Genomic DNA, 26,950 nt, shown 5'->3' on the forward strand with positions numbered 1-26,950 from the left:
ATATTGTCAGGAAAGCATTGTATAATGTTTGGAATAGATATAAGGATTTATTGGAAAGTAAAACCCCTAGGTGGTTGTCACCAATGGAAGCGAAAGCAGTGAAAAAAATTAACATGGACTCTAATTGGCCTAAGTACTGTGAAATTTTAGAATATGATGGTGAAAGACTGAAGCTACAAAGTTTTGAGAAGCTAAAGCATAAAGTTCGAGACTGGTTACACTACCGTCAGATAAATGAGATGTTTAAGCAGGACAGGAAACTTGGTTTTCAGAAGGAGAGGTCAAAGTTAGAAACAGAATTGTTAGAATCCAATACTAAAAACTTATCTAAAATGTATAATTTGCTGCTGAAATGGAATACACAGGATGAAACAGTGAAATCAGCTATGATTAAATGGGCACAGGATATTGGTCATGACATTATGTTTGACGACTGGGAACAGTTATGGACCACCGGTGTTAAATTTACGGCATGTAATGCCCTGAAAGAGAATATAATGAAAATGATCTATAGGTGGTACATGACCCCAGTCAAACTTGCAAAGATTTACCATCTGCCCAATAACAAATGTTGGAAATGTAATGAGGCTGAAGGTACCTTTTATCATCTTTGGTGGACCTGCCCAAAGATTAAGGCCTACTGGGAAATGATCTATAATGAAATTAAGAAAGTCCTTAAGTGGACATTTGTAAAGAAACCGGAGGCTTTTCTCTTGGGCATGGTCGGCCAATTGGTATCAAAGAAGGATAAGACATTCTTCATGTATGCAACCACGGCAGCAAGAATCCTGTTGGCAAAGTATTGGAAGATGCAAGAATTACCTACTCTGGAAGAATGGCAATCGAAGGTGATGGAATATATGGGACTGGCAGAGATGACCGGCAGAATCCGTGACCAGAGGAAAGAGACAGTGGAAGAGGACTGGGGGAAATTTAAAACATATCTAAAAAATTACTGTAAAATTGTGGACTGATAAGATGTTAAGGGGTAGGAAACAAAGAACTACAGCTGTAAATCTTAAACTTTAAGGAAATTCAAAAGGGACTTAACTAAAGACTGATTGATGAGTTGCTCGAAAAATGGTAAAACAAGGATGTGGCGAAGGGAAGGCATGGGGAAGTCAATTTTTGTTGTTTGTTTTTGATGTTTGTGTTTGTCTTGTATTGTCATTAATATGTGTAAAAACTAATTAAAAAAAATATTTTTTTAAAAAAAATAAAATTCAGGGAGCGGGGGGAGAAAAAAAGACAATACCTGAATATAAGCCGCTCCCTTAAAATTCCACAGGCACTCACACTCAAATTCCATTTCACCATACGTCTGTTTCAGCAGCAATATCGTAAAAGCCCAATATCGAATTTAAGCCGCACTTTTAACTTTTCACAGTCAGAATTTTGGAGGGGGGGGGGAAATGATGCTTATATTCAAGCCAATATGGTATTTATGTTTAGTACAAATAGGCAAGCAATTCTGTCAGGGAACTGCCATCGGAGCCAGAGGGAGAGGGAGGGCTCCGGAGGGGTTCAGGAGAGCGTCCCGGGAGGGAGAGAAGCAGCCCATCTTCTGGGGAAGGAAATCAGCGTAGCACCAGTGGAGAAGGGGGGCAGATGGGGGAATCGGTGAGGTGGCTCCATGACTCCTCGCCGGGGACCAGCGGGGAGAGCACGGGTCCTCCGCTGCCCACACCCTCCCTGCGCAGAAGGCTTCCACGCAGGGAGAGTAGGCGGAGACTAGGCGTCAAAGAGCTTCGTTGCTGGAAGAAGTTCAGGAAACACCCACTGACGGATTCTGCCAGCGACTGAGACAGCCACGGGTGAGTGGCTGTCCGGACAGAAAGGGTTCACTCAGGCAACCCAGCCAGGTGTGGCGCCGATTTACGCACGAGCAACCCCTAGAACCATTACAACTTCCTCCAGTGATAATATTGATCAGAAATGTGCAGCCTTCAGCTACCAGATATGGAAGCATGAGACTTTTCTTATCCATACCTTAGAATTACTGGACATGAAATCTAGGCTAGTAGCTTTGAAACGGAAGTTCTCCTTGTTCTGTAACTACTCGTTAGGACACCTTTGATGAAACCCTGCAATTTGAAGCTAATTATCAAATGCATGCAGCTGCTTCAGGAAAGCATTTACAGTGGTACCTCGGCTTACATATGCTTCAGGTTACATACGCTTCAGGTTACAGACTCCGCTAACCCAGAAATAATGCTTCAGGTTAAGAACTTTGCTTCAGGATGAGAACAGAAATCGTGCTCCGGCGGCGCGGCTGCAGCAGGAGGCCCCATTAGCTAAAGTGGTACCTCATGTTAAGAACAGTTTCAGGTTAAGAACGGACTTCCAGAACGAATTAAGTTCTTAACCCGAGGTACCACTGTACATTGTTTTCCTATTTCCATCTAAGGCCCTTGGCTTAGGGAGAAAAAACAAGTAATACCTGATTTACAAATAAGCCAGATTCCAGCCCCTCAGAAAGCTAGTCTTTCTGCTCACACTAATTTCAGGGCTCAGAATTTCTAAGACAATAGAAGAAGAACAATACCCTGTCAGAAGGCAATAAGAGATTTATTTTTCTCAGGAAATCTCCAGTTAATTGGATACAGAAATTGAATTAAGTGAAATTGTTTCTTTCTTTTCAACAAACAGGCCAGTTAGACTGCTATAAACTGTCCTCTCTTTTTTTAGAAAAAGCTTACTGTTTCATTCAGCTTGTTGACTGTCACAGGAAAGAAATGCTGCCTTAGCTCAATACAGGAACATCCTTCCAAACAACTAAGCAGTCTTAGAATTTCATAAATGGCACTTGGAATGGCTGATCTGTTGCGTGCCTCAGTGCCAAGGCATAAGCATATACTTTTGCATCGACTATCATGTGCTCCTCTGACACCAGCTCTGGAAAAAATAGATAAATATTTTGTTAAAGTAGCATAAGCAAGACTGGTTTAATCCCAATGTTCCAAAGAACACAAGTCACACATATGTTGAGGAAACGTGTATTGTTAGAATAGAACCGTAGAGTTGGATGGAACCACAAGGGTTCCTACAATGCCAGAATCTTCTGCCCCATGTGGGGCTTCAAACCCAGGACCCTGAGATCACGTCTTAGGCTGTACTGACTGAGCTATTTTTTTTACACTCTGCTTTCAGGCCACAAAACTTTGCATTGTATGCACTTAACATTGTTGAAACTACTGTATCTGAGTTCAACTTGGTTTTACGTGCACCTTCTGCAATGTGGTAGTTGCGAAAAAGCAAATCTGCAAAGATAATCATATGCTCTTCTCATGGGTGGTCTGCCAGAAAGTGAGTGGAGCAGCCTTGGCCATTGCTTCCCACACTCCCTGGCAGACCACACACGGAGCAGTCAGGACATAACGACAACAACTGTGTGCCACCCTGCATTCAGAGCCAGGATTTGGTAACCAAGGCCATGCTGTCCAACCAACTGCCTAATCAACAAAGTTTTCTGGGTAGTTCTCACCAAGTTCAATCAACAACAACAATAAATAATCAACTCTCTCTGAATTGTGTGATCTTAAATTGTCAGGAGAATATTACCATAGTCGTACTATAGTCTCGAACATTTTGGCTCCCGAACGCCACAAACCTGGAAGTGACTGTCCCGGTCTGCAAACTATTTTTGGAAGCCTAAAGTCCGACGGGGCTTCCGCAGATTCCGATTGGCTGCAGGAGCCGTGCTTTGCTTTCCAAATGTTTTGGAAGTCGAACAGACTTCTGGAACAAATTTCGATCGACTTCCAAGGTACAATTGTACTTAAATTTTACCAAGATGTTTGGTCTTAAAGTCATATAAAACTGAGTAAGATGACCACTAGAACAGCGATACAGAGGAGAGTGCACACTCCCCCCCCCACACTGTTATAAGGCAGAACAGCGTAATACAGCTCTTGGGCTGTACCTCTTAATGCTGCAGAAGGAGGAAAAACAAGTCTGATTGCACCCTAGATTTTAAAAAATCCACCATGCCTTTCCCCTGATTTTCCATATAAGGGATGAGGAATCTCAGGCCTGCAGTGAGAATCAAATGCTGACCTCCAGGCCTCCCTAGCTGGCCTTTGGGATGCATCCCCTCCATCATGAATTTGGAAAATCCTTGACCTCCAACTCTTGCTTGCCTGGCTGGAGGTCAGAGAAGAGCGTGTGTAGAATCCAGCCTGCAGTACAATGGTAACATTCACAGTCATTTCATCACCCTCTTTTGTGAGGTTGCCCAAAAAGAAATGTGGCTCTCAAGCCAAAAGGTTTCCCACCCCTGTTCCCGACGCAGGAAGACTTTGCTGTTTTGTTTTAAAGCTGGCAGAGCAGCCAGACATCCCACCCCCAACCTCAAGAGTTCAGCCATATCATTCTATTGATGATGCAGTTTGGCTCTAAAATCCTTGAGGTTGTTTCTTTTTTAAAGGAACTATAGTGGTTTGGAGGAAAGACAGCAGAGGGAAACACAGGAGAGAACAGCCCTTTGCAAAACACTTGATCTAATGCTTAAAATTCCTTTTTAAACTCAGGCCTCTTTTTAAAAAATACGGCCAATGACTAAACCACTCACACACACAGTCTTTTTTTACCTCTCAGGGTTTTCAGTTACCTCCTCCACTCCTTTTGACCCCCCCCATATTGTATATTTTATGTATTTTATTTGTTCCTGTCCGTCTTGCTTCTCTCCTCCCCCCTTCAGTTTTGCTATGCTCACAAGCAGGTCTGTTCTTCTTGCCAGTGATGCAGCTAATAGGTGCAGTTCCACAGGGACATGAAATCCTGCCTCAACCATCTACTTCACAAGTTTTCAAGGATGTATGAATGAAATAATGGTTTGCTGTGGTATTTTGGAGGGTAATATGTAGGTGTAGCTAAGCATCCCTGATCAGAAGACTGATGCAGGTAGTGAAATAGGTCTCCTATTGGGAATCTTCCCTGGCATTCAAGAAAAATATGCTTCATTCTCAGAAAATCCTTTTAGAAGGCCCTGACTTTGCAAACTCTGCCACCATTTCAATTTTCATGAATCTATTCTTCAGTGATGGTACTTACCCTCAATTCTCTGCAATAAATCATTCTTTGGTAGTGTAACAACTTCTACAAATTCTGAGGGAGGGGAAAGAAAGAAAATTACGCATTACATATTTTCTACTCTATTCCACAAGGTGACTCCCCTTTTAGTCTAAAGCTGAAAATAAGATGAGTTTCACATATACTGAAACTTATAAGAAAAGCCAATGAGCTACAACCAGCCCCATTCATGTTATGCTGACATGACTATGCCTCCTTTTCACAGTACTTCGCTCCTCCACCCAAGGCCAGCTGTTTCTGCAAAAAACTGCTTACTCCCCCTAGTGTTGAGTAAGGGTGGGCAGAGGTAGACAGTGGCAAGTGTTTGGGTCACCAGGAATCAGAAAGAGGTGTTCTATTGCCAATATTGAAGGCAGTTATTCTATGGTACACATGAACTAGGATTTGGGGGACTAGGTTAGTCAGAGGCGTCACCAGTTTCTGACTCCTCGGTTAAAAGGAGATCACAACATTGCAGTTGAGGTCTGTTGATTTTTACCTGCGAAAACACTATCCTAGAAATAATGGAAACTTTAGTTCTGAGGGGTGGACCTGTGGCCCTCTAGGTGTTATCAGACTACATCTCCCATCATCCCTGACCATTGGCCATGTGGGCTGGTATGCACTGTAGTCCAATAATAATTGGAGGGTCACAGGTTTCCTCATCTCTTCCCTAGTTCAAAACTTAGTTGCATGAAGTATGGGACTGGATCCAAATAAAAGTCCTTCTGCTCATGGAATGTGTCTCCCACTTACAGAATAACAATAACATCATCATCATCATCATTATTACTATTATTATTTCTTAGTCACTTCATAAAAAAGTCTCAAAGCAACTTAACAACAAAAGGGCTATTTTGCACCTCTACCTTCAGGGTTATGCAATAAAAGTGAAGGTAAATCCAAAAAACTTGCACAAATGGAAGCATGAGAACTTATAGCAGTGTGTAATGAACTCTTACACAAGTGGAATTATGCAAATATATCTGTCACCTCAGAAGTGGTAATAGCAAGATCACCTCTTCATCCACACTAGGAGACAGTGGGTAATTTCTCTGGAAAAGATCTCGGTGCTTTTCAAGCCTTTCCTAAGGCAGTGTAAAGTCTGGGAGATTCCTCCATACTCTACAAGCCAAAGATCTATACACTGAGCTTTGTGTAACAGTCAAACCCATGTCCTCCCCTGCCACCGCAGAGTGAAAAAGAGGCAAGGGCTTGTCTGTACAATCCCATCAACTTTCCTAGGTGTCTCCAAAGCTCAGTGTGACATCACATACAAGAAGAGCAGCGGTGCAAAAGTTTGGGTCGACTACTCAGGCTGTGTCAACCCATTTGGAGAACAGTGCTAGTGTCTTGCTTTCTTTCCACTCAGTTTTTTGGATCCAACCCATTGTTCCCAACTTTTATTTTTAAGGAAATTGATTTTGGATCCCTTTCCTGCAGATCATGCTAAATGGGATTAACTTCTTTTAATACACCAGTCTACATTTTAAAAATTCTATACTACTCAATGTGTTACTGAAATAAGGTAGGGTGACCCAGAAAGAAATAGCTATTGAACTTAAAAGACAAAAGGGCTTTATTGAGCCAAAACTACACTGAAATATTCAGAAGTATCTAGCATACTTATCTGTGATGCCAGCCATAGTGAACTTAAGCAGACAACGTACCTCCTTCCTCTGCATATACAAAACAAAGCATAAACACAATGGGAATTAAGGTTTGTGACTCTAGATACTTCTGTTTTTCACTCTGATATCAGACTTCCTTGCTGAACAATTTATCCACAATATTATTGAAACATAGTCCTATATAGCTGCTAATGCTCCTGAATGGAGCAGCCAGGATCAGGGTTGGATCCAGTAGTCCTGCTGTTGCATGGTACAGTCCCTAGTGCCTGCATATACAGTGCAAACATGTGCAAAGGCTCCCTACGTGCAGATGTTTGTGCTGCACACATGGAGGGTGGAAAGTGGTACTCAGCATGCATGACATCATGAGCCAGCCTTCTTGGTGTGCTCTACTTCTTAAGCCTAAATCCACTTATCTGAATTGTCTCTCTAAATGCTCCAGGACACTTGGACACTTTTCTGTCTCTAGCAACCCCACACAGCTCAACCCTTCAGTTTCGCCTCTTCCTAAACAGCCTTGCCACAATGCCTGCCACCACATTTACTTATATTAACATTCCCCTGGCTCAGAACACCCAAGATGCCTCCACTTCTGCCCCCGAAGGCTCCTCTCTTCAATCTCCACAGCTCCCTACTAGATAAACAGTAGCTGCTTCCCTCAGAGCAAGGAAGCCCCCTGCCCTGGATCCCCACATACTGAACCCTTCTTCCCATGCAGCTAAAGGGGGGGGTGAGACTAAGGGGGAGGCAGACTCTTAATATCTATTGCACCTTCTTGAATTTAGGCTTATGCAGCTCCCAGACAGTTTAAGAGCTACCATACTACTTTGCTTCTTATCTTATCTGTATTTCTGGGGGGGGGGTTGTTTTTTTTAAATATATTTATTAGGTTTTACAAAAAGGAAAAAACACAAACCACCACAAAGATAGAAAGAAAGTAAAAGGAAATAAAACATAGTCAAAGATACACATAAAACATAAAACATATCAAAACACTAGAATAGAAAATACAATAAAGAAAAATTCCACTCAACCCAATACAAAACATAAAAACTCCAACTTTTAGAATCATACTTAATTAACTTCCTTTCTTGACTTCCTCACGCCTCCCTTTTTTGTGTTCCTCTTTTCCCAATCAGGGGACACAGGTGGCGCTGTGGGTTAAAGCCTCAGCGCCTAGGACTTGCCGATCGAAAGGTTGGCGGTTCGAATCCCTGCTGCGGGGTGCGCTCCCGTTGCTCGGTCCCAGCGCCTGCCAACCTAGCAGTTCGAAAGCACCTCTGGGTGCAAGTAGATAAATAGGGACCGCTTACCAGCGGGAAGGTAAACGGCGTTTCCGTGTGCAGCTCTGGCTCGCCAGAGCAGCGATGTCACGCTGGCCATGTGACCCGGAAGTGTCTCCGGACAGCGCTGGCCCCTGGCCTCTTAAGTGAGATGGGCGCACAACCCCAGAGTCTGTCAAGACTGGCCCATACGGGCAGGGGTACCTTTACCTTTACCTTTTTACCCAATCAGATACAGCAAATCCTTACCCTCTTTCAAATCTCATTTCTAATTATTAAGTTCATTCTATTATGTCACCAATCTTTCCTCCTTATACTTAAGGTAAAGGTAAAGGTACCCCTGCCCGTACGGGCCAGTCTTGCCAGACTCTAGGGTTGTGCGCTCATCTCACTCTATAGGCCGGGAGCCAGCGCTGTCCGCAGACACTTCCGGGTCATGTGGCCAGCGTGACAAGCTGCATCTGGCGAGCCAGCGCAGCACACGGAACGCCGTTTACCTTCCCGCTGGTAAGCGGTCCCTATTTATCTACTTGCACCCGAAGGTGCTTTCGAACTGCTAGGTTGGCAGGCGCTGGGACCGAGCGACGGGAGCGCACCCCGCCACGGGGATTCGAACCGCCGACCTGACGATCGGCAAGTCCTAGGCGCTGAGGTTTTACCCACAGCGCCACCCGCGTCCCTTTCCTTATACTTAAACACCTTTAAATTATTATTTACTTTCGACATAATATAACTTTAGTCTTTCCTCCTTTTCTATTACATTTTGCATACTTTTTTAAGCTATATCACTAATGCCATATTATTTCCAAATCCAACATTGTTTTAACATCCATAAACTTTGCAGTGCTTCTGCAAATAATCTTTAAACTTCTTCCAATCCTCTTCCACTGATTCTTCTCCCAGATCTCGGATTCTGCCAGTCATATCTTATCTGTATTTCTGTACAGTGGTACCTCAGGTTACAGACGCTTCAGGTTACAGACTCTGCTATCCCTGAAATAGTACCTCGGGTTAAGAACTTTGCTTCAGAATGAGAACAGAAATCGCGTGGTGGTGACGCGGCAGCAGCGGGAGGCCCCATTAGCTAAAGTGGTACCTCAGGTTAAGAACAGTTTCAGGTTAAGAATGGACCTCCAGAACAAATTAAGTTCTTAACCCAAGGTACCACTGTGCCAAGTAGTGGAGGAACTCTGAAGGGCACAACTTCAGTCTGCAGAGCCTGGAGATCCTTTTTTAAAATGTGTTAATCATACTATATATGCTTTTAAAGTGGAGCAGTAGTCAAACTGTGCAAGCCTCACTTGCCTCCTGTAAATAGGACAGTCCACAAAAATGCTACTACAGTATTTCCCCTAAAGCACACAATGACTCCTGCTTTCTGGCTATTAGGTATAACTTTGACAACTCTTATATTGAGGATTTATGTTTGGCTCCTTGCAGAAAGACACCAACATGAACAGAAATTTCACTTTGAATATATGTGTATAAATACAGGGTGTTTCAAATAGGACACTGAAAATGTTTTGATACAAGAATAAGATAAGATTATATCAAGTGGTGGACTCACCTGGTTTTTGTTTGGGCTTCAGATTGGCAGGAACATCTCCATTAATGGTGACTGTTGCAATGTGTGATGCACAGTTAGTCAATCCAGGATCCAAGCACAAAGCTACAGAAAGCATCATTCTTCAGTTATTCGTCTGACATGCTAATAAATACACATTTGTTCTCAAAGACACAGAAGGAATATCACAGAATCTGCTCCTAATTAAGAACTAGATAAACAACTCTAATGTGCCACCGAAGACTAGGGACCACTGTGCATACACTCAGATCCTCTAGTTCCAGCAAGCCAGAGAAATACGTGGAATTCAGAAACTAGATAGCCAAGCATTTTACAACAACCAGTTGTTGGTGGGATCCATCTGTCTTGAGAGACAATGTGTGTGCCTCTGGGGGTAGGCAAACCGCTACATTAGCAGCACTCAAGTGACCTCTCTGGGGAGCAAGCCTGGGCAGTGTGTCTGGAGGCCCTGGGCTGCCCAGATAACAAGACTCCCATCTCAGCCTCACTGATGTGGTTCAAAGGAAAGCGGAGCAAGACATTTGGCACCAGCTTGGCTGCAGGAGTTGCCAGGAGGAGGCAGACAAGGCGCCATCCAACCATCTTAGAGACTCTGCTCCAAATCTGTGTAGGATTTACACCTTAGCCCTTTCTTCTCCCCAAAATATCCTGCAAGGCAGCAGAGGTTTAAGATCAGTTTTCCTTCTAGGATGGGCTCACTTTGGGGAAAGTACTTCATTTCCTCTGTCCTCAGCTTCTAACCACTTAGCTTTATTGAATAATCCTGGGCTCTGGTATGAGAGGAGGGGGAACAAACTTTCTCCCTATCCACTTTACCCACATAAGGTTCCTCATGTCCCTCCCTTCTCCCTTTTTCTCAGCTGAAAAGCCCCAAATGTTGCAAGTGTTCTGACCAGTTACATCAGCACCTTCATAGGTATGCCCAGAGTTTGCTAGGGCATGCCTCTTTGCACTGGTGAAATGTTCCAGCATGCATTTATTAGAAAATAATTAGACAGCATTTATGGTATGGCAGTTATGTTTGATATTTCCAACTGCAAGACCTTTGAGCATTCCAAAGTGCTCCATAAAAGGACATGCATCAACATTTTCCATCCAAACAGTCAAGACAAAATACAGAAGTTACCTGGAGAGCATTCAAGGATCTCCCCTTTGTATCCTGTTTCTTCCTCCAGCTCACGTAAAGCAGCACTTTCTGGGGTTTCATTGCTATCAATTAGACCTGTGATGTAAAGGTTGAATTGTAACTAAGATCAGCAATGGTAAATGGACTTTTTTTTGGTGGGGGGGTGACGACATTGGCATCGCTAGGAAGAAAGCACAAGACTTAGTGGCAAGATAAATGTTCTAATTCATGGATGGGGAATCTGGCGCCCTCGGAATTTTGTTACAACTCCCATATGCCCCAGCCAAAGTGACTGACGATCAGAGATGATGAGAGCTGGCATACAACATCTATAGGCCCACAGGTTCTCCCTATCACTACTCTAATTATTAAAATGCATTATAGGTAAAGGTAAAGGGACCCCTGACCATTAGGTCCAGTTGTGACCGACTCTGGGATTGCGGCGCTCATCTCGCTTTATTGGCCGAGGGAGCCAGCATACAGCTTCCGGGTCATGTGGCCAGCAGGACTAAGCCGCTTCTGGCAAACCAGAGCAGCGCACGGAAATGCCATTTACCTTCCTGCCGGAGCGGTACCTATTTATCTACTGTATTTTTCGCTCTATAACATGCACCTGACCATACACGCACATTGTTTTTAGAGGAGGAAAACAGGGGGGGGGGATTCTGAATGAAACAGTGGATGTATCATTTTTGTGCTTCATGCTGTGGCCACAGACATGTGATCTGATGGTGAATTTGGGGTGACCCAATGCAAAAATCCTGAGGATCCCTGTGGATCTGTGCTTTGTAACCACGTTTTTGCACCATTGCAGCCCCAGGCAACAGTGGGTGCGTGATTTTTTTGGTGCAGGCTGTAGCCATGGACATGCTATGTGATCTGATGGTGAATTTGGGGTGACCCAATGCAAAGATCCTGAGGATCCCTGTGGATCTGTGCTTTGTAACCACGTTTTAAGTGGGGAGGGAAGGAAAAACACAGAAGGGACAAGGAGCACGAGAGGGGTGTGCAGAGAAGCAGCTGGCTAAGAATGCAGGAGAGGGATTTAACGGGAGGGAGGAAAGAAAGGCAAAAGTTTCCTCCCCCCCCCCCACCCAAGCCAGCCAGCCCTCCCTCCCTCCCTCTCTCTCTCTCTCCCACCTGCATGTTTTCTGGCTGCCTGCGCCGGAGGAGCACGGAGAGGAATTAGAAGGAAGGACGCTCTGCTTTCCCTCTGCTTGCCTGGAGGGGAGGGGATTTGCCTGCTCTTTGTTCTGTTTGAGCAAACACAGCAACGAAACACAAGCGGGTGGGCAGTAAGACCCTGAGGCAGAATGCAGGAAAGCAGCAACTTCCTCTTTTCAGGTTTCCCTTCTCCGTGACGTGCAATTTGATTTTTGCCTGATTTTTCGGCTCCAGGGACCACACATTCGCTCAATAACACGCACAGACATTTCTCCTTCCTTTTTAGGAGAAAAAATCTGCGTGTTATAGAGAGAAAAATACGGTACTTGTACTTTGACGTGCTTTCGAACTGCTAGGTGGGCAGGAGCAGGGACTGAGCAACGGGAGCTCACACCGTCGCGGGGATTCAAACCGCCGAGCTTCGGATCAGCAAGTCCTAGGCTCTGTGGTGTGACCCACAGCGCCACCCGCGTCCATAAATGCATTATACATATGCATTAAAAAGCCAATCTCCTCATAATGATACCAGCAAGATTCTTCACAGGATGGGGCACACAAGTTGTGAAGAGTACAGACTATGGGGGCATGTTTAGAATCCTGAGGCTCCATACCAGACTAGATCTGTAGGACAAATGCATGTATCTTACACAATACTTGGCCTGTTTGCCAAAAAGAAGTGTGAAGGGGAGGAAAGTGAAAGCTGACCTTCCCTCTCAACATTCCTTGCTGCTCTTAACTGTTTTAAGCAATTACTTCCTAGTCTGGCTCTTGTTACATGCACAGCCCATTTCTGTCCCTATCAATTTGGCATGGGTTTATTTGTAAGTGTCTTCCATCCACTTTCCACATTCAGCTCTGATTTTCTTTTTTAAAAAAACTTGTATATAAGAACATATTTAAATGTATTTTTCCTCAATGAATGCCTTTCTGAATGCACTTTATCCTAAAATACACATTTTTACACATTGACTCCCCCCCAACAAAAAAAATGTATTGCAAAGTTCAGAGAAGTGCAAGATCAAAAGGATAATTGTGTTCTAATCTATGTCTTAGTCAGGAAGGTGTAAAATAGGCCTGTTCACTTAAAAGGGCACACCAAATAAAGTTCTCCATTCCTATTTACAAGGCATTAATTCTGATAAAATCAGAAATAGTAATGTGCAGATATGTCCAGGGTGCAATACCACTGAAAGAATTTATCCTAAGGCGTTTGCAACACAGGACTTGTGGCCTATTTCCAAACATATAAGCATCCCAAGAAACAGCTGGTGCCTCTCTCACAATGGCAAGAGCCTTACCTAGAGCCTTACCTTAAAATTAACAAGGAAGCTGAGGTGAACCACCTACCTGCAGGGAATTCCAAGCAGTAGTTTCCCATGGGAGGCCTAAATTGCTTCACAAGGACAACACAGTCATAGTGAAGAGTTCTTTGCAACACTGGAATAACAGCAACACCTGCCAATACAGAGAAGGAACTTGCAAAAACATGGCTGCACTGAAACAGACAAAGATCAGTAACTCACTCAAGGTATCTCATGCAGTGTGCTTGATGGTTGTGCCCATGTTATCAGTTTCAGAGTAATGGTTTTCACACTTTCTCCCTTGAGCGAACAATTTCAGTATCTACTTGGAAGCCCTGAATGTTGCAGAGGATTCTGGAAGATGATTTAGGGCATATCCTCAGTTCACATAAGGTGCTTGGTTTGACCTGTTGGGTCATACCATCCACATAGGTGAATGGAGAAGATAACCATCCAACACTCCACTGCAGCTGCCAATCATAGGGGAAGATTGGAATAGGTGGCAAGCTGTCCATCAGAGAAGCCAGTCTGCCATTCCTGATTATAGCCCTAAAGAAGCTTTTAATGAACACCAGGATTCTCCAGAACACAACTGGAAATAAACATTAGTTTAGGAAATTCATATGGCTCCGTTTTCAAACCATCTTAACAGTGCTGCTGTGGCCTACTATCCACAAGTATCCAAGCGGGTACTAGACCACACTGTTTTGCATCTTCCTTTCCACGCTCTGATGATAAAAGGTGGGGAAGGGAAGACTGGCAGGTCACTTAGCTTTGAGGGCATGCCTGGGGGCCTGTTCACACATACAGCCACTATTATGAACCACTAGCTACTGAATGAAAATGGAAACCATCATTATAATTATTATAAATTTCAACGACGATAAAATACTTGCCTGAAATTTGGTGAAGGACCAATAATCTCAACAATCAATATTCCCATATATATTGGTGTTCTCTCATGTATGTCCCCAGCTTATCTAACATTAGGAGACTCTCAGCAGCCAGTGAAGTAACAGGTGTTTTGTGTTTGTCAATGTAAAGACTAGCTCACCATCAGCAGAAACCCCCTCTTTTCTGGTAGTACGCTTCACAGATTCCCATACTCTATTAAATAGAAAGGAGGAGATGGGAAGAAGATAGATGTCAATGTAAACATGTTGGTTCCCAAAATGAGATGTTAATCATTATTACTGTTATAATACCTCACTCTACATCCTAAGGCACTTCAAGAACGGAGTTCTTGCTGATGTCACAGAGAAATTTTTTCCTTCATGACAAAAATCTCTCAAAGCATAATCAAGGCTGAGTATATGCTAAAAAAAACGTTAAAATGTTAAAAAATAATAATCAAAGGTATGCACCAAGTGACTCTAACAAATGCAGAATTCTGCAGCTGGAATAAATTATGCAAACAAATGTGACCTCTTTTTTGCCCAATCAATGCAGCATTTCTTCCCAGTGTTGCATAGTTCATTCTGCTTTCACTAGTCACAGGAAGAAGCTCCAGATCATAAGTCCTGACCTCTGAGCACTAGAAATATTGAGCAACCTCGGCTCTTACTTTCTCTCCCCCCCCCATAATTTTTTATGAAACTTTGTCATCATACAATAAAAAACAAATCTAAATAAAAAGAGCAAAGAAAAGACAAATCCCTCTCTCAAAAGTAGATCTTAATCCTTGTCTCACAAAGGGGCCCACCCAACTCTCAGCTAGGAACCTCCAATATACATTAGGCATTGCTAAAAACTTTCAGGAAAACTTATGCAAATAGATGAGAAACTTTCTTCTTTCTTTTTAATGAAAGACAAGATTCTCAAGTAGATTACTTTTACTTTTCACAACTGGACCTAATAGTCAGGGGTCCCTTTACCTTAGAACACTATTTAAAACCCCCATGGTTTAGAAAACAGCTAATAGGTAAAAATTATTACCTTGTTTGACCTTCAGGGTCAATGTAAGTTGTCTGCTCAAGCTTCACCCATTTTCTTTCTGCAATCGTCTTGAGGGGGAAAAAATCACTTACAACATTTTGAAAACTTAAGAAAAGCCTGCTGGGTCCGGCTAATGGCCCATCTAAGTCTAGCAGCCTGTTTTCACAGTGGCCAATCAGATGCCCATGGAAAATTAGCAAGCAGGATTCAAGCTTTTCCAAAACTGCTGCAATCTGGGTTGACCATCTTTATCGACCTATCTACTACGACCCCTTTATTTTCACCACAAAGATGATGATTTGGAACAACTATGAAAACTGCCTCCACTGTGGTTACAGCTAATATGGAAAACTGAAGTCATCATCAGCATTCTCTTTCAGTTCAGTAATGGCAGGATTTTACTCATAGATGAAGGAAGACAATAGTTTTGCTGTTTTGCCATTTCCAAAATGGTAGGCATTACCAAAGTATTTGCATTACATTAAATGAATGAAGAACTATTTGCTGTGAAGACAGAGATGTGTGCAAGTTCAAAGTAAAGGGAGCCCTCTATAATTTTCTCATGTGCTCTTGGAAAAGGATCATATGCCCTGAACAGGAAGCAATCTTTACGAACATTAACTATTGAGGGCATTTTTTAAAACGAACTGAATCAACAATATATGGAATAATTTGGCACTGTTCTTTTTACAACATGGTCATTTTCTACAGAGAGTACTAGAATTTCAATCAAAGGCAAGGGAAAAATCCTCAAGTGAACCAAATACAGAATTGCTTACTATGGCAGGGATAGGAAACCTCTGACCTTGCAGATTCTGCTGCATTACAGCACCCACCATTCCTGGCCACTGGCTGTGCTAGCTGAGGCTGATGGGAGTTGGATTCCAACAACATCTGGAGGGCCACAGGTCACCCACCACTACACTATGAAATGGACTTGCATTTTCTCTCAAAGCAAAGGTTGCCCAACAAAGGCGGAATGGTATGAAACCAAATTCAAGAGTACTCTGCTCTTAATTCACACTGTGATGAGACTGAAACACCGGATCTGTGTGACCTAAACAGCAGCAGTCCCTTCAAGATGCCCAAATTATTTTAATTTTGTTTTTTGCTTATTGCACACCACACTCAATGAACAAACGGCCACCACCTTTGTGAGCTTTCACTTGTTATCTCTAGTTGTTGGCAAACAGTGCTGGAATCAGCTGGATTTCAGTCTGATCCAGCAAGGTGGTTCTTACATTCTTGTTGGAGAGAAGAATTTTAGTACTAGTTCTATTAGAAGAATGTGTGGGAGAAGAGAAGTGAAGAGTGAGACAAAATGGTGGGTAGAATCAAGGTGAGTGGCAAATAAGGAGTGTTAGTTAAGAATGACAGTTGGAGGAGTCAGGTGAAAAGGACCCGGAACAAAGGCTGATAGTGGAGCAGGGAGTCTGATATGTTGGGTCGGTGCATTAGGCAGAAACATTATTTCCTATTTATTGTAGAGTTCACCAACATGATGGCCTGTAGATGCTGAACTACAGTTCCCATCACCCCTCAACACTGGCCATGCTGGGTAGGGCTGATAGTAGTGGTAGTCCAACAATATCAGGTGGCCATCAAGTTGGCTACCCCTTCCACCAAATGACTTTTCTAGATAAATACAATAGTTGGTTCAAATTCTTGATGAATTGTGGTCTGGTTGAATTCCACCTCATGTTTTTGCTTTTATCTGCACAGATGAACATACTTAGGAAAGTCCTACTATTCTGCACTTCAGTGGGTGTTGACAGAAGTGTATTTTGGATAATTTTATGGTGAGTGTGAACCTGAGTTACTAGACACCTAGTTACTTTGGCTTACCCAGTGACCCATAGAAGCCAGGGCGTTATTGTAGGACCCCAAGGACATCACACCAATGCTTTATCTATTGACAGAGCAGGTGTGGAATGGAAGGAAGCCATTGAGCCACAGCAATCCTTCATGACTTTAGAATGAGGCACTGCAGTTAAGAAGGAAAAAAAGAGAAAAGAAGACAACAATAACAAGGAACAGCAGGAATCAAAAGGAGAGGCAACAGGAAAAGGCAAGTGAGTAGGAGCTCAGGGCTACAATCCTATGCACACTTACCTGGGAGTAAGTCCCACTGAATGTACTAGGACTAAATTCCAGGTAAACATACCTATGACTGTATGGTTAGGTATCAATAACTGTGGTTATAGGTACATTCAGAGGTACAAATGAAAGGCATATAAGCAGCACCATGAGAAAAGAGCTATTGAGCTGATTTCATAAGTAACAGGAGGCTATGCTGAACTCAGAAATAAGGTTTTGTGGAAATTAAGTTTATTTTAAAATGGTTTAGATCTGTGGACTCTCCAGAGAACTGTTGCCTAGAATGTAGTAAATAACAACAACTTAATCATTAAGTGGGAGAAAAAACATAAAATTCCTCTTCTGCCATGGTCACACTTGACACACTCACACCAGACCTGTAATGACTGAGCAATTGTTTGCAATGTTACACAACGTTACACAAAAGATATGAAGGACTAGAGATTTATTGTGACCCTCTACACTGTTGTGACACAAACTTAAATCATTACCCCAACTACTCACAGCAACCCACGGGCATGTGATTGATAGGCGGAAAAAGGTAGGTAAACTGGACATTACGTGGGCCATCAAATGTAGCAGGACTGAAGTGGCCAAAATGCCCCAGGCAAGCAAGAGGTTAAGAAGATCAATTAAGAGGAAGCCAAGCATGAAAAAGATTACAGATTATTAACAAGTCCCTCTAATGGACACCAGATTTCTGCACACTGAGGCAGTCCCATCTTACTAGACACATCAAGAAGTCAGATGGATGTTACGTGAGGAACTCCATGAACCCTGCTCTTGATTCTTGAGAATCAACAGAAATTTGATTACCAACGCACAACTCACTTAATATAACACAAACGTCTTCAGAGCAATTAAGGTCATGTTGAAGAGCATTAGATTGCCATTAATTTCATTGGGACAGTGTGATGCATGTTTGCTCAAAAGCAAGCTGGGCTGTGTTCAGTACAACTTGTTCCCTATGTTTGCAACCCACCCTTGAACCATTTGGTGAATAACGGAATATAAGTATAAAAGAAAATTAAAAATATGAATTGATTGATTAAATGTGGTTATGTTTATAACTGCAGTGCAGACATACACTATAAGGACTTGGATGCATATGCTTTCTTATTTCTAACTCATCTCATAACAGCTTCCAAACTTTTGGTACCTAGACAAAATAACCTCCCAAAGCAAAACAGCTATCCTGACAAAAGGTTGGAATTGCAAGATCTCTGGATGATAGGAAATGGTCTTGCTAAGTCTTGCTGCTTTCCCATTATCACAGTAGGATACATAGCTTTTGCATACAATATTATGCAATACTAAGCCCAGTATTTGATCACAATAACTAAGTTACTTCAAAATAACATGCCAAAAAGCAAAGAAACATTGCATACCTCTTCTTTAACTATAGATTCTTGGGTGGTTTTCCGAGCTTCAGCAGATGCTTCCTTTTCCATTTTCAGTGATGTTGGTCTGTCACCTCAAGCACAAAGTCCACCTAACTACAAACCAGAGTCAATATTTGCCCTCAGGATCAAGTCAGACCATTCATTCTTTTCATTCTAAATTAACAAGTCAACCCTGCAGCAAATATAAACACAAAATGTAGACTCCAGATCAGACAAGTAACATACTGGCTAACTAGAGACTGGTTATTCATTGGTGAAAGAGTCTGCCTTCATCTCAATGGAACATAAGAGCAACAGGATGTTGCCTCAGAGTCCAAACCAGATGAGAAGACAAGCCAGGTCACAATTAAGATTAAAAATGAGGATTGCAATATTTATTCTAGCAACTGAGTAATACTTTAAAAACCTTTTAATTGCTTGTTTTAAAATGTGCTCCCTAAAGTAGCAGGACATATATTCTAAATTTAATATAACTATGCAGCTTTAACCAATTAATTGTTTAAATTTAAGATTCTTTTAATTGTAGCTCTCTCTTCCAATACTAAATGTCCTATGATTTACCTAATTTATCTAATTTGACATAAATTAAGGTTGTGTGCATACATTTAAAGCACATTACTTGTCCCCAAAGAATCCTGGGCACTATAGTTTATTAAGTGTGTGTTGGGAATCATAGCTCTGCCGGGGTAAATTACGGTCCCCAGGATTATTTGGAAGCAGTCATGTGCTTTAAACGTATGATGTGCATGCAGCCTGATGCTGCCAGGGCAGATCACAGTGTAATGAGAAACAAAAAGGTTAATAATAATAATAATAATAATAATAATAATAATAATAATATAAAGCATATAAACTAGTATAGCAAATTAAAGCAAAAATAAAATAAACTAAAGCAGCAACAAATAAAATTAAATTGTTCACATTACCAAAGAGAAGATATTAAGAGAGTTTAATAAATTTATAATCTAGCATTGGAAAAACTGGTATTTTAAAAACCTACCTGGGCAATGCAAAGCTGTTATTTACAGTTTGCCCCACCCCTCACTGAGGATTAATTCTATACTTTTGAAGTACCTGACTACTTTGTTACTTATATTATGATGATTAATGGGTACAAATTACGGTAGCAAGATGACTTTGATACTGTCAAAAGTATCATATACAGTAGTTGAAAGAATATAAACAACCAACATAGCTGAAGAGATTCAAGCATGAGAACATAGTATTGCACCATGACATAATTTTTAAATATGATTTCTGATCGCAACAACCATATAATATATGCCAACTGGTACTGGAGTATCAATTTAAGCACCAAAATTAAGTGAATTTTATGAAAAATTGTGAGACAAAGATAAAAGAAAGTAAAGAATTAAATTAATATGAGTGAAACCTCTCTGAAAACAAGTGGGGTTGCTTTATACAGTACTGAAATTTTAGAAGCCCCTCACAAAATTAGTTGCAACTTTAAAATGCAAGACACAGAGTGCCCCTTTGTACTGTAGCCTACAGTGTAATGACCTAGAACAAACAAAGTGAATTCCTGCATATTTTTACAGCCCCAAAGCATCAGGGAAATTCTGAATGCAGTTACTAAACAGGTATTAAAGCTGCAATAACAGTACTCGCCCACTGAAGCAATCACAATTAAGGGAATTAACATAAACATACAATGGGCTACATAGAGATCTGTTGGAATTTACAGGGAGTGAACCTTGATTGAAACCAATGGAAGAAGTAAGGAGCCAAATTAAGGATTGGTTATAGTATCATCAAATATATAATATGTTTAAATTAGATTTTTTAAAAAACGGGTGTGATAGGAATGTTGAGGTCTTAGATATATGGTAATGTTCATAAGTATACCAACCAAGCACGTACATAGATCAGCACAGGAAGAGCGACCTGAAACCATATTGATTCCCAAACTGAGCAAATGATTTCTCTGCAAGGCCAAAGTGGGAAACCTCCCCATTGTCTCTTTCCTCACAAATCCTGTTTTAAGGACACATTTAAGATATGAATAGGGTGTGAGCCTGTGACATGGCCCAGGAACTAAGTATTTATAGAATCATAGAATCATAGAGTTGGAAGAGACCACAAGGGCCATCGAATCCAACCCCCTGCAAAGCAGGAAACACCATCAGAGCACTCCTGACATATGGTTGTCAAGCCTCTGCTTAAAGACCTCCAAAGGAGACTCCACCACACTCCTTGGCAGCAAATTCCACAGTTTGTCAGTGTCCTTCTTGAACTTTGGTGCCCAGAACTGGACACAGTACTCCAGGTGAGGTCTGACCAGAGCAGAATACAGTGGCACTATTACTTCCCTTGATCTAGATGCTATACTCCTATTGATGCAGCCCAGAATTGCATTGGCTTTTTTAGCTGCCACGTCACACTGTTGGCTCATGTCAAGTTTGTGGTCAACCAAGACTCCTAGATCCTTTTCACATGTACTGCTCTCAAGCCAGGTGTCACCCATCTTGTATTTGTGCCTCTCATTTTTTTTGCCCAAGTGCAATACTTTACATTTCTCCCTGTTAAAATTCATCTTGTTTGTTTTGGCCCAGTTCTCTAATCTGTCAAGGTCGTTTTGAAGTGTGATCCTGTCCTCTGGGGTGTTAGCCACCCCTCCCAGTTTGGTGTCATCTGCAAATTTGATCAGGAAGCCCTTGAGTCCATCATCCAAGTCGTTGATAAAGATGTTGAATAAGACCGGGCCCAAGACAGAACCCTGTGGCACCCCACTAGTCACTCTTCTCCAGGATGAAGAGGAACTATTGATGAGCACCCTTTGGGTTCGGTCAGTCAGCCAGTTACAAATCCACTGAGTGGTAGCATAGTCAAGACCGCATTTTACCAGCTTCTTTACAAGAATATCATGGGGCACCTTGTCAAATGCCTTGCTGAAATCAAGGTAGGCTACGTGCACTGCGTTTCCTTCATCTACCAGGCTTGTAATTCTGTCAAAAGCGAGATCAGGTTCGTCTGACATGACTTATTTTTCAGAAATCCATGCTGACTATTTGTGATCACAGCATTCCTTTCTAGGTGCTCACAGACTGTTTGCTTAATGATCTGCTCCAGAATCTTCCCTGGTATTGATGTCAGACTGACTGGGCGGTAATTATTTGGGTCCTCTCTTTTCCCCTTTTTGAAAATAGGGACATTTGCCCTCCTCCAGTCTGCCGGGACATTCCTTTTAGTATTACTGTCCATGGGATCTCACCCAGCACTTCCCTAAGTTTTATGAAGTCGGCTTTCTTAAAGTCAAGAAATTGAGTCCTAGTATGCTTGGCTGCTCCTTTCCGCTGTATAGTAAACTTCAGAAGAGCATGATCACTCGTGCCCAATGATCCTTTCACATTTATCATTACAAAAGACTGGCCAGGCTCTCCAGGCAATCCAATCAAGTAACCTGCCAGACAGGAGATAAACAATGACAGGAGGAAAACAACATTCAAATTTCTGTTTTAGACCGCCTTATCTGTGATGTAGGTATGATGTAGCTGAGGTCTTAGGTTACACCCCTTTTGTGATGTGTGTATGATGTTTCTGGGGGTGGTCTTGATCAACAGGGTGGCAATTTCAAAAGTCTTTATAAGGGCTTGTGCGCCATTGTTCTGGGTTCCTCCTCCTTTCCTGCGGGTGAGGGGAGCACCCTGTTGCAACAGATCAATAAAGATCAAGCTTACTAGCTGCTTTACTTCTCAATATTCTCTGGTTGGCCTGTTATTTTCTCCTACCAATAGGGAACCTACATAAGGACTCTTTATGGGCTCTTGGACACCCCATAAGGGAAAAGGGCAATTTTTGTTTAAACAGAGGGTTTCCAGATCAAAGCTCAGAGTCTGAAAGAGAATGATTATGGAATAAGGATAAATTATTGTCAAAAGTGTATAACTTATTATTAGAATGGGAAATGAAAGACAAGTTAGCCAAAGCTTCAATGACACACTGGGGAATGGATATAGGACAGGAGTAGGCAACCTAAGGCCGAGGGCCCAATGGCCTTCTAAATCCGTCCTGCGGACGGTCCAGGAATCAGCATATTTTTACATGAGTAGAATGTGTGCTTTTACTTAAAATGCATCTCTGGGTTATTTGTGGCGTATAGGAATTCGTTCATCCCCCCCCCCCAAAAAAAATATTCCGGCCCACATGGTTTGAGGGATGGTGGACCGGTCCATGGCTGTAAAAGGTTGCTGACCCCTGATATAGGGCATAACATAGATCTAAACCTCTGGGAGAAATCTGGGAGTGATTTGAAATGTACTGCATGTTATGCTTCAAAAGGGAATTACGGTATATGAAAATGATGCATAGATAGTATTTAACCCTGAGTAGGTTGCCAACCTAGCAGTTCAAAAGCACATCAAAGTGCAAGTAGATAAATAGGTACCGCTCCAGCGGGAAGGTAAACGGTGTTTCCGTGCGCTGCTCTGGTTCGCCAGAAGCGGCTTAGTCATGCTGGCCACATGACCTGGAAGCTGTACGCTGGCTCCCCTGGCCAATAAAGTGAGATGAGCACCGCAACCCCAGAGTTGGTCACGACTGGACCTAATGGTCAGGGGCCCCTTTACCTTTACCCTAGGTTGGTCAATATGTACAAAGTTGGATCAGGTCTGTGTTGGAAATTCAGAGAAACAAAAGGAACATTTTTTCAAATGTGGTGGACATGTAAAAAGGCTAAAGGCTATTGGGAAATTATCTACAATGAGTTTAAAAAAATGTTTAAAACGACATTCCCTGAAAATAACTGAGGTCTTTTTGTTGGGAATACTTCAGTCTGAAGTTCCCAGTTGTCAAAAAAAAAATATTTATGTACGCAACCATGACGGCTCGAATTTTGCTAGCCCCAAGATAGAAAGTGAGAAAGATCCCTAGTAAGGAAGATTGTCAACTTAAGATGATAGAATTTGTGGATGCAGCAGCAGTAACCTATAGATAAGAGAGCAAGAAGAATTTGCTCCAGAGTGGAGCATTTTTGCTGAATATTTAGAAAATAAGTGTACAATTTAAAATGCTGGTAGCATTTAGATAAAGTGAACAGTATGGTAAATATATGAAGGATGTAAAATGGAGAAACGACTAGATTGGCTATAGTAAAATATGCAGGAATGATAGATAAGTAAAATGAACTATGAAATGGGAAGGAGGGAAGTCAATTGTTACATGGTATTATGTAAAATGTTTATTTTGAGATGTATAAACTGAAAAATTAATAAAATTTGTTATAAAATATATATAAAGCTGCAATCTTAGTTCTGCTTTTTTATTTTTTTAAAATAAATTTTTATTAATTTTCCAACAATTATACATTTAAACCCAAATTCAACAAATTGTGTCTGTTTAGGACTTCCCTCAGTGTCTTTGCAAGTCATCCATTTTTCTATCTTTATAACGCATTCCCTCTTTTTAATATTGTCATTGTTGCTCCTTAGTCCCCTTATTTTCCTTAAACAATACTTGTTTGTCTTTTTACAGTGCCTCTTGTAAACCCACTAACGTTGTATAAATCTCACAGATATTCTTCAGATAATCAACCAATTTTCCCCAGTCCTCGATGAACTTTTGGTCTTTAGTGTATCTAATTTTCCGGGTTAGTTTGTCCAGTTCCGGATAGTCTATTAGTTTTAATCTCCAGTCTTCTATCGTTGGTATCTCCTCTTGTTTCCATTTCTGGGCCAACAGGATTCTGGCTGCCGTTACTGCATATTGGAAAAGTTTGAAGTCTTTTCTTCTTATGTCCGTTCCTATCATCCCTAAAAGAAAAGCTTCGGGTTTTTTCACAAAAGTATATCTTAACATTTTTTTCATCTCGTTGTAAATCATTTCCCAGAAACTTTTAACTTTTTTACACTCCCACCACTGATGAAAGAACGTCCCTTCTTTCTCTTTACATTTCCAGCATTTGTTATCGACCTTATACATCTTAGCTAATTTTACAGATGTCATATACCACCTATAAAACATTTTCATTACATTCTCCTTCAACAATGTGCATGCTGTAAATTTCATGTTCTCTTTCCACAATCTTTCCCATTCCTCAAATTGAACATTATACCCAAAATCCTTTGCCCACTGTATCATTACCGATTTAACCTCTTCATCCTTAGTATGCCATTCCAGCAATATCTTATACATTTTTGACAGAATTTTGTATTCATTATTTAATATCTCTTTTTGGTAAGTTGATTCCTTTTCTACATAACCTTTCTCCTTCAAATCTTTTTTAAATATTTCATTTACCTGACGATAGTGCAGCCAATCATATGTATACTCTTTTAATATGGTTTCAGTTTCCACTTCCCTTCTTCCTTAGTCACCAACTCACTGTATGTACCCCATTTTTTCCTCATATTAATTTTCTTATTTTTGCAGCATTTATTTTCCAGGGGAAGCGAGACATCCCTCCTGTGGTGCCCGTTCAAAAGGAGGCCTAGTCAGTCCTCCTGGGGGATGAACCCGGGGACGCATCCAGACCCCCAGGCGGCCCTCGCTCAGAGCTGATCTGCGGGGCCGGCGGCCCCTCGGCCTCAGGAGGAGACCACGGAAAGGGAGCGGCGACAGACCCGCCTGGAGGGGATCCTGGCCCGAGGCCCGGGAAGGAGGCTGCTTCCGTTTTTCGACGGGGAGCCTAATCGCCCCCGCAGACTGTGCTCTTTCCTCCCGAGGAGCAGCGAGGGGCTCCGAACTGAGGGGGCGATTCAGCTCTGCAGTCCGGGTGGCAGAACGTGGGGCGGGCAGGAGGCCTCGAGGGTCATCTAGCCCACCCCCGCCAAGCGAGAGGGAAAGGGGTCGGCCGGGCGCGCGCCTCACCTCAGAGCCCGCCGGGCGGGGGAAGCGCCTCCTCCAATCCCGCGCTTCTGACTGGCTGGCGCGCGGCGCCGGGGGAGCGGCACGTCGGCCGGGCGCGCCTGGCGGCTCCACCAATGAGCTCCGCGCTTCTACGGCGCCGCGAGGCAGAAGTCCAAAGGAGGCTAAAGGCTACGCAGGCGCACTCGGAGCCTCCGGCGCCGCTCTTTGGTCTTGCGCTCGGAGGGCCCCGAGACTCGCACTCGGTGAAGCAGCTTCGGGTTCACTTTGGAAGAGAGCGCCCTCTAGAGATAACCATGGGGAGCGCAGGATTTCAGTTTGGCCGCCCTTCCCCCACTTCGTGCTCTTCCCCATTCGGGTCTTGCGTAGTGCTTGGGAAACTTTTGGTTCAGTGTTTTAAAAAACAAACAAGCCCATTTAACACACTGCGTCTGTGTGCTCATGGCTTCTCCGTGACTGCAGCAGTGAGCCCCCGCTGGAGCGGCTCCACTTTCCAACCCGAACATAAGCAGAGCCCTGCTGGATCCGGCCAGTTGCCCACCTAGCCCAGGATCCTCTTCTGACAGCAGCCAAGCAGATGCCTCTTGTGGGGAAGCAGGACGAGAGCACAAGAGGCCTCTCCTCTCCTGGGGTTTCCAGCAATGGCCGCCCCCTTCATTGCAGCAGCATTGGGGAGGCTGTTGCAGGGGTCCAACACCAGCGCTTGCCTGGGGAGCAGGGTGCCAGACGCCGGTGCCAGCCGCCCCCATCCCTCATCCAGGGCAGTAGTGCTGGGAGGCGGGCACACTGTGCACTCGGAAGCGAGCGTTGGTGCCGGCTTGGGGAGCGGGACACCGAGTGCCAGTGCCACCCCCAACCCACTGGTTGGTTTGAGCATCAGGGTGATTAGGGCACCCCAAAAAAGTCAGCGCTGGCCAAGGGAGCAGCTTATATCTGGGTATTGTATTTTTTCCCTTGAATTTTAAAGGTGCAGCTTATTTGGGGGTGCAACGTATATTCAGACCATTGCAGTATCTCCATGCATAACTCCTAACTCCAATCCTTAAAAGCCATAACCTATAACACTGGACTTGTCTTTTAAACTATCAGTTGAGGGAGAGAGGGGCCCCACTCATTTGCAAATGAGATTTGCTGTTGATCAATACCCAGAGGCTACTGGCTCACGCAGGAGACTAATCTTGGCTTAAATAGCTTTTGACACAAGCTGATTCTTGAGGGTTAGAAGTGTACAATACACAGCTCAAATTTCACATATGGGTCTAGCATAGTTTTAACACTCTATGCCTTAATTAAATCCTGTTAACTAGCTTGATTCAGAATTTAGGATGTCTTCTAATTCATAACACTAGATGACTATGTGCTGTGGAGAAAAAGTGCTTCCTTTAGTCTGTCCTAAATCTTACAACTGGGTCTGTACCTGCCCCACAACCACAGCTGGCTAAGGATATTTTGGCACCTGAGGTGAACCACAAAATGGTGTCTTCTCCCACCAGGGAAGAAGAATGAAGATCTACATCAAAAACAATGGGGGGT

General features: G+C 42.7%; 1 protein-coding gene across 4 annotated transcripts; it reads right to left on the reverse strand.

Moving 5' to 3' along the window:
- Positions 1 to 2,549: 2,549 nt before the first annotated feature.
- On the reverse strand, positions 2,550 to 25,564 carry NUDT5 (nudix hydrolase 5). Of its 4 annotated transcripts, none has more exons than XR_014172314.1 (9): positions 25,421 to 25,564; positions 18,581 to 18,688; positions 15,096 to 15,163; positions 14,215 to 14,267; positions 13,207 to 13,314; positions 10,696 to 10,791; positions 9,552 to 9,653; positions 5,053 to 6,758; positions 2,550 to 2,895 (listed from the first exon to the last, which is right to left on the reverse strand). XR_014172314.1 is itself a non-coding variant. In XM_081927900.1 (9 exons), the coding sequence occupies exons 2-9, from the start codon at positions 18,641 to 18,643 to the stop codon at positions 2,786 to 2,788; spliced, it is 654 nt and encodes a 217-aa protein (XP_081784026.1). In that variant the 5' UTR covers positions 18,644 to 18,767; positions 25,421 to 25,557; the 3' UTR covers positions 2,550 to 2,785. The 4 variants fall into 4 exon arrangements, 1 of the variants encoding a protein (XP_081784026.1); XR_014172315.1 differs by having other exon boundaries at positions 5,053 to 6,749; positions 18,581 to 18,767; positions 25,421 to 25,555; XR_014172316.1 differs by having other exon boundaries at positions 18,581 to 18,767; positions 25,421 to 25,555.
- Between the last annotated feature and the right edge of the window lie 1,386 nt (positions 25,565 to 26,950).

The sequence above is a fragment of the Podarcis melisellensis genome (assembly GCF_964234715.1).
Source record: "Podarcis melisellensis genome assembly, chromosome: 10".
NCBI lineage: Eukaryota > Metazoa > Chordata > Lepidosauria > Squamata > Lacertidae > Podarcis > Podarcis melisellensis.

Bases quoted from the DNA above. Each gene is read 5' to 3' on its own strand.
- NUDT5 (XM_081927900.1), bottom strand. From the start codon at position 18,643: ATGGAAAAGGAAGCATCTGCTGAAGCTCGGAAAACCACCCAAGAATCT. The intron at 14,268-15,095 runs GTAATAATTTTT...TCTATTTAATAG, and splicing joins GACCCTGAAGGTCAAACAAG to AGTATGGGAATCTGTGAAGC. The intron at 2,896-5,052 runs GTAAGTACCATC...TATTTTTTCCAG, and splicing joins TTTATTGCAGAGAATTGAGG to AGCTGGTGTCAGAGGAGCAC.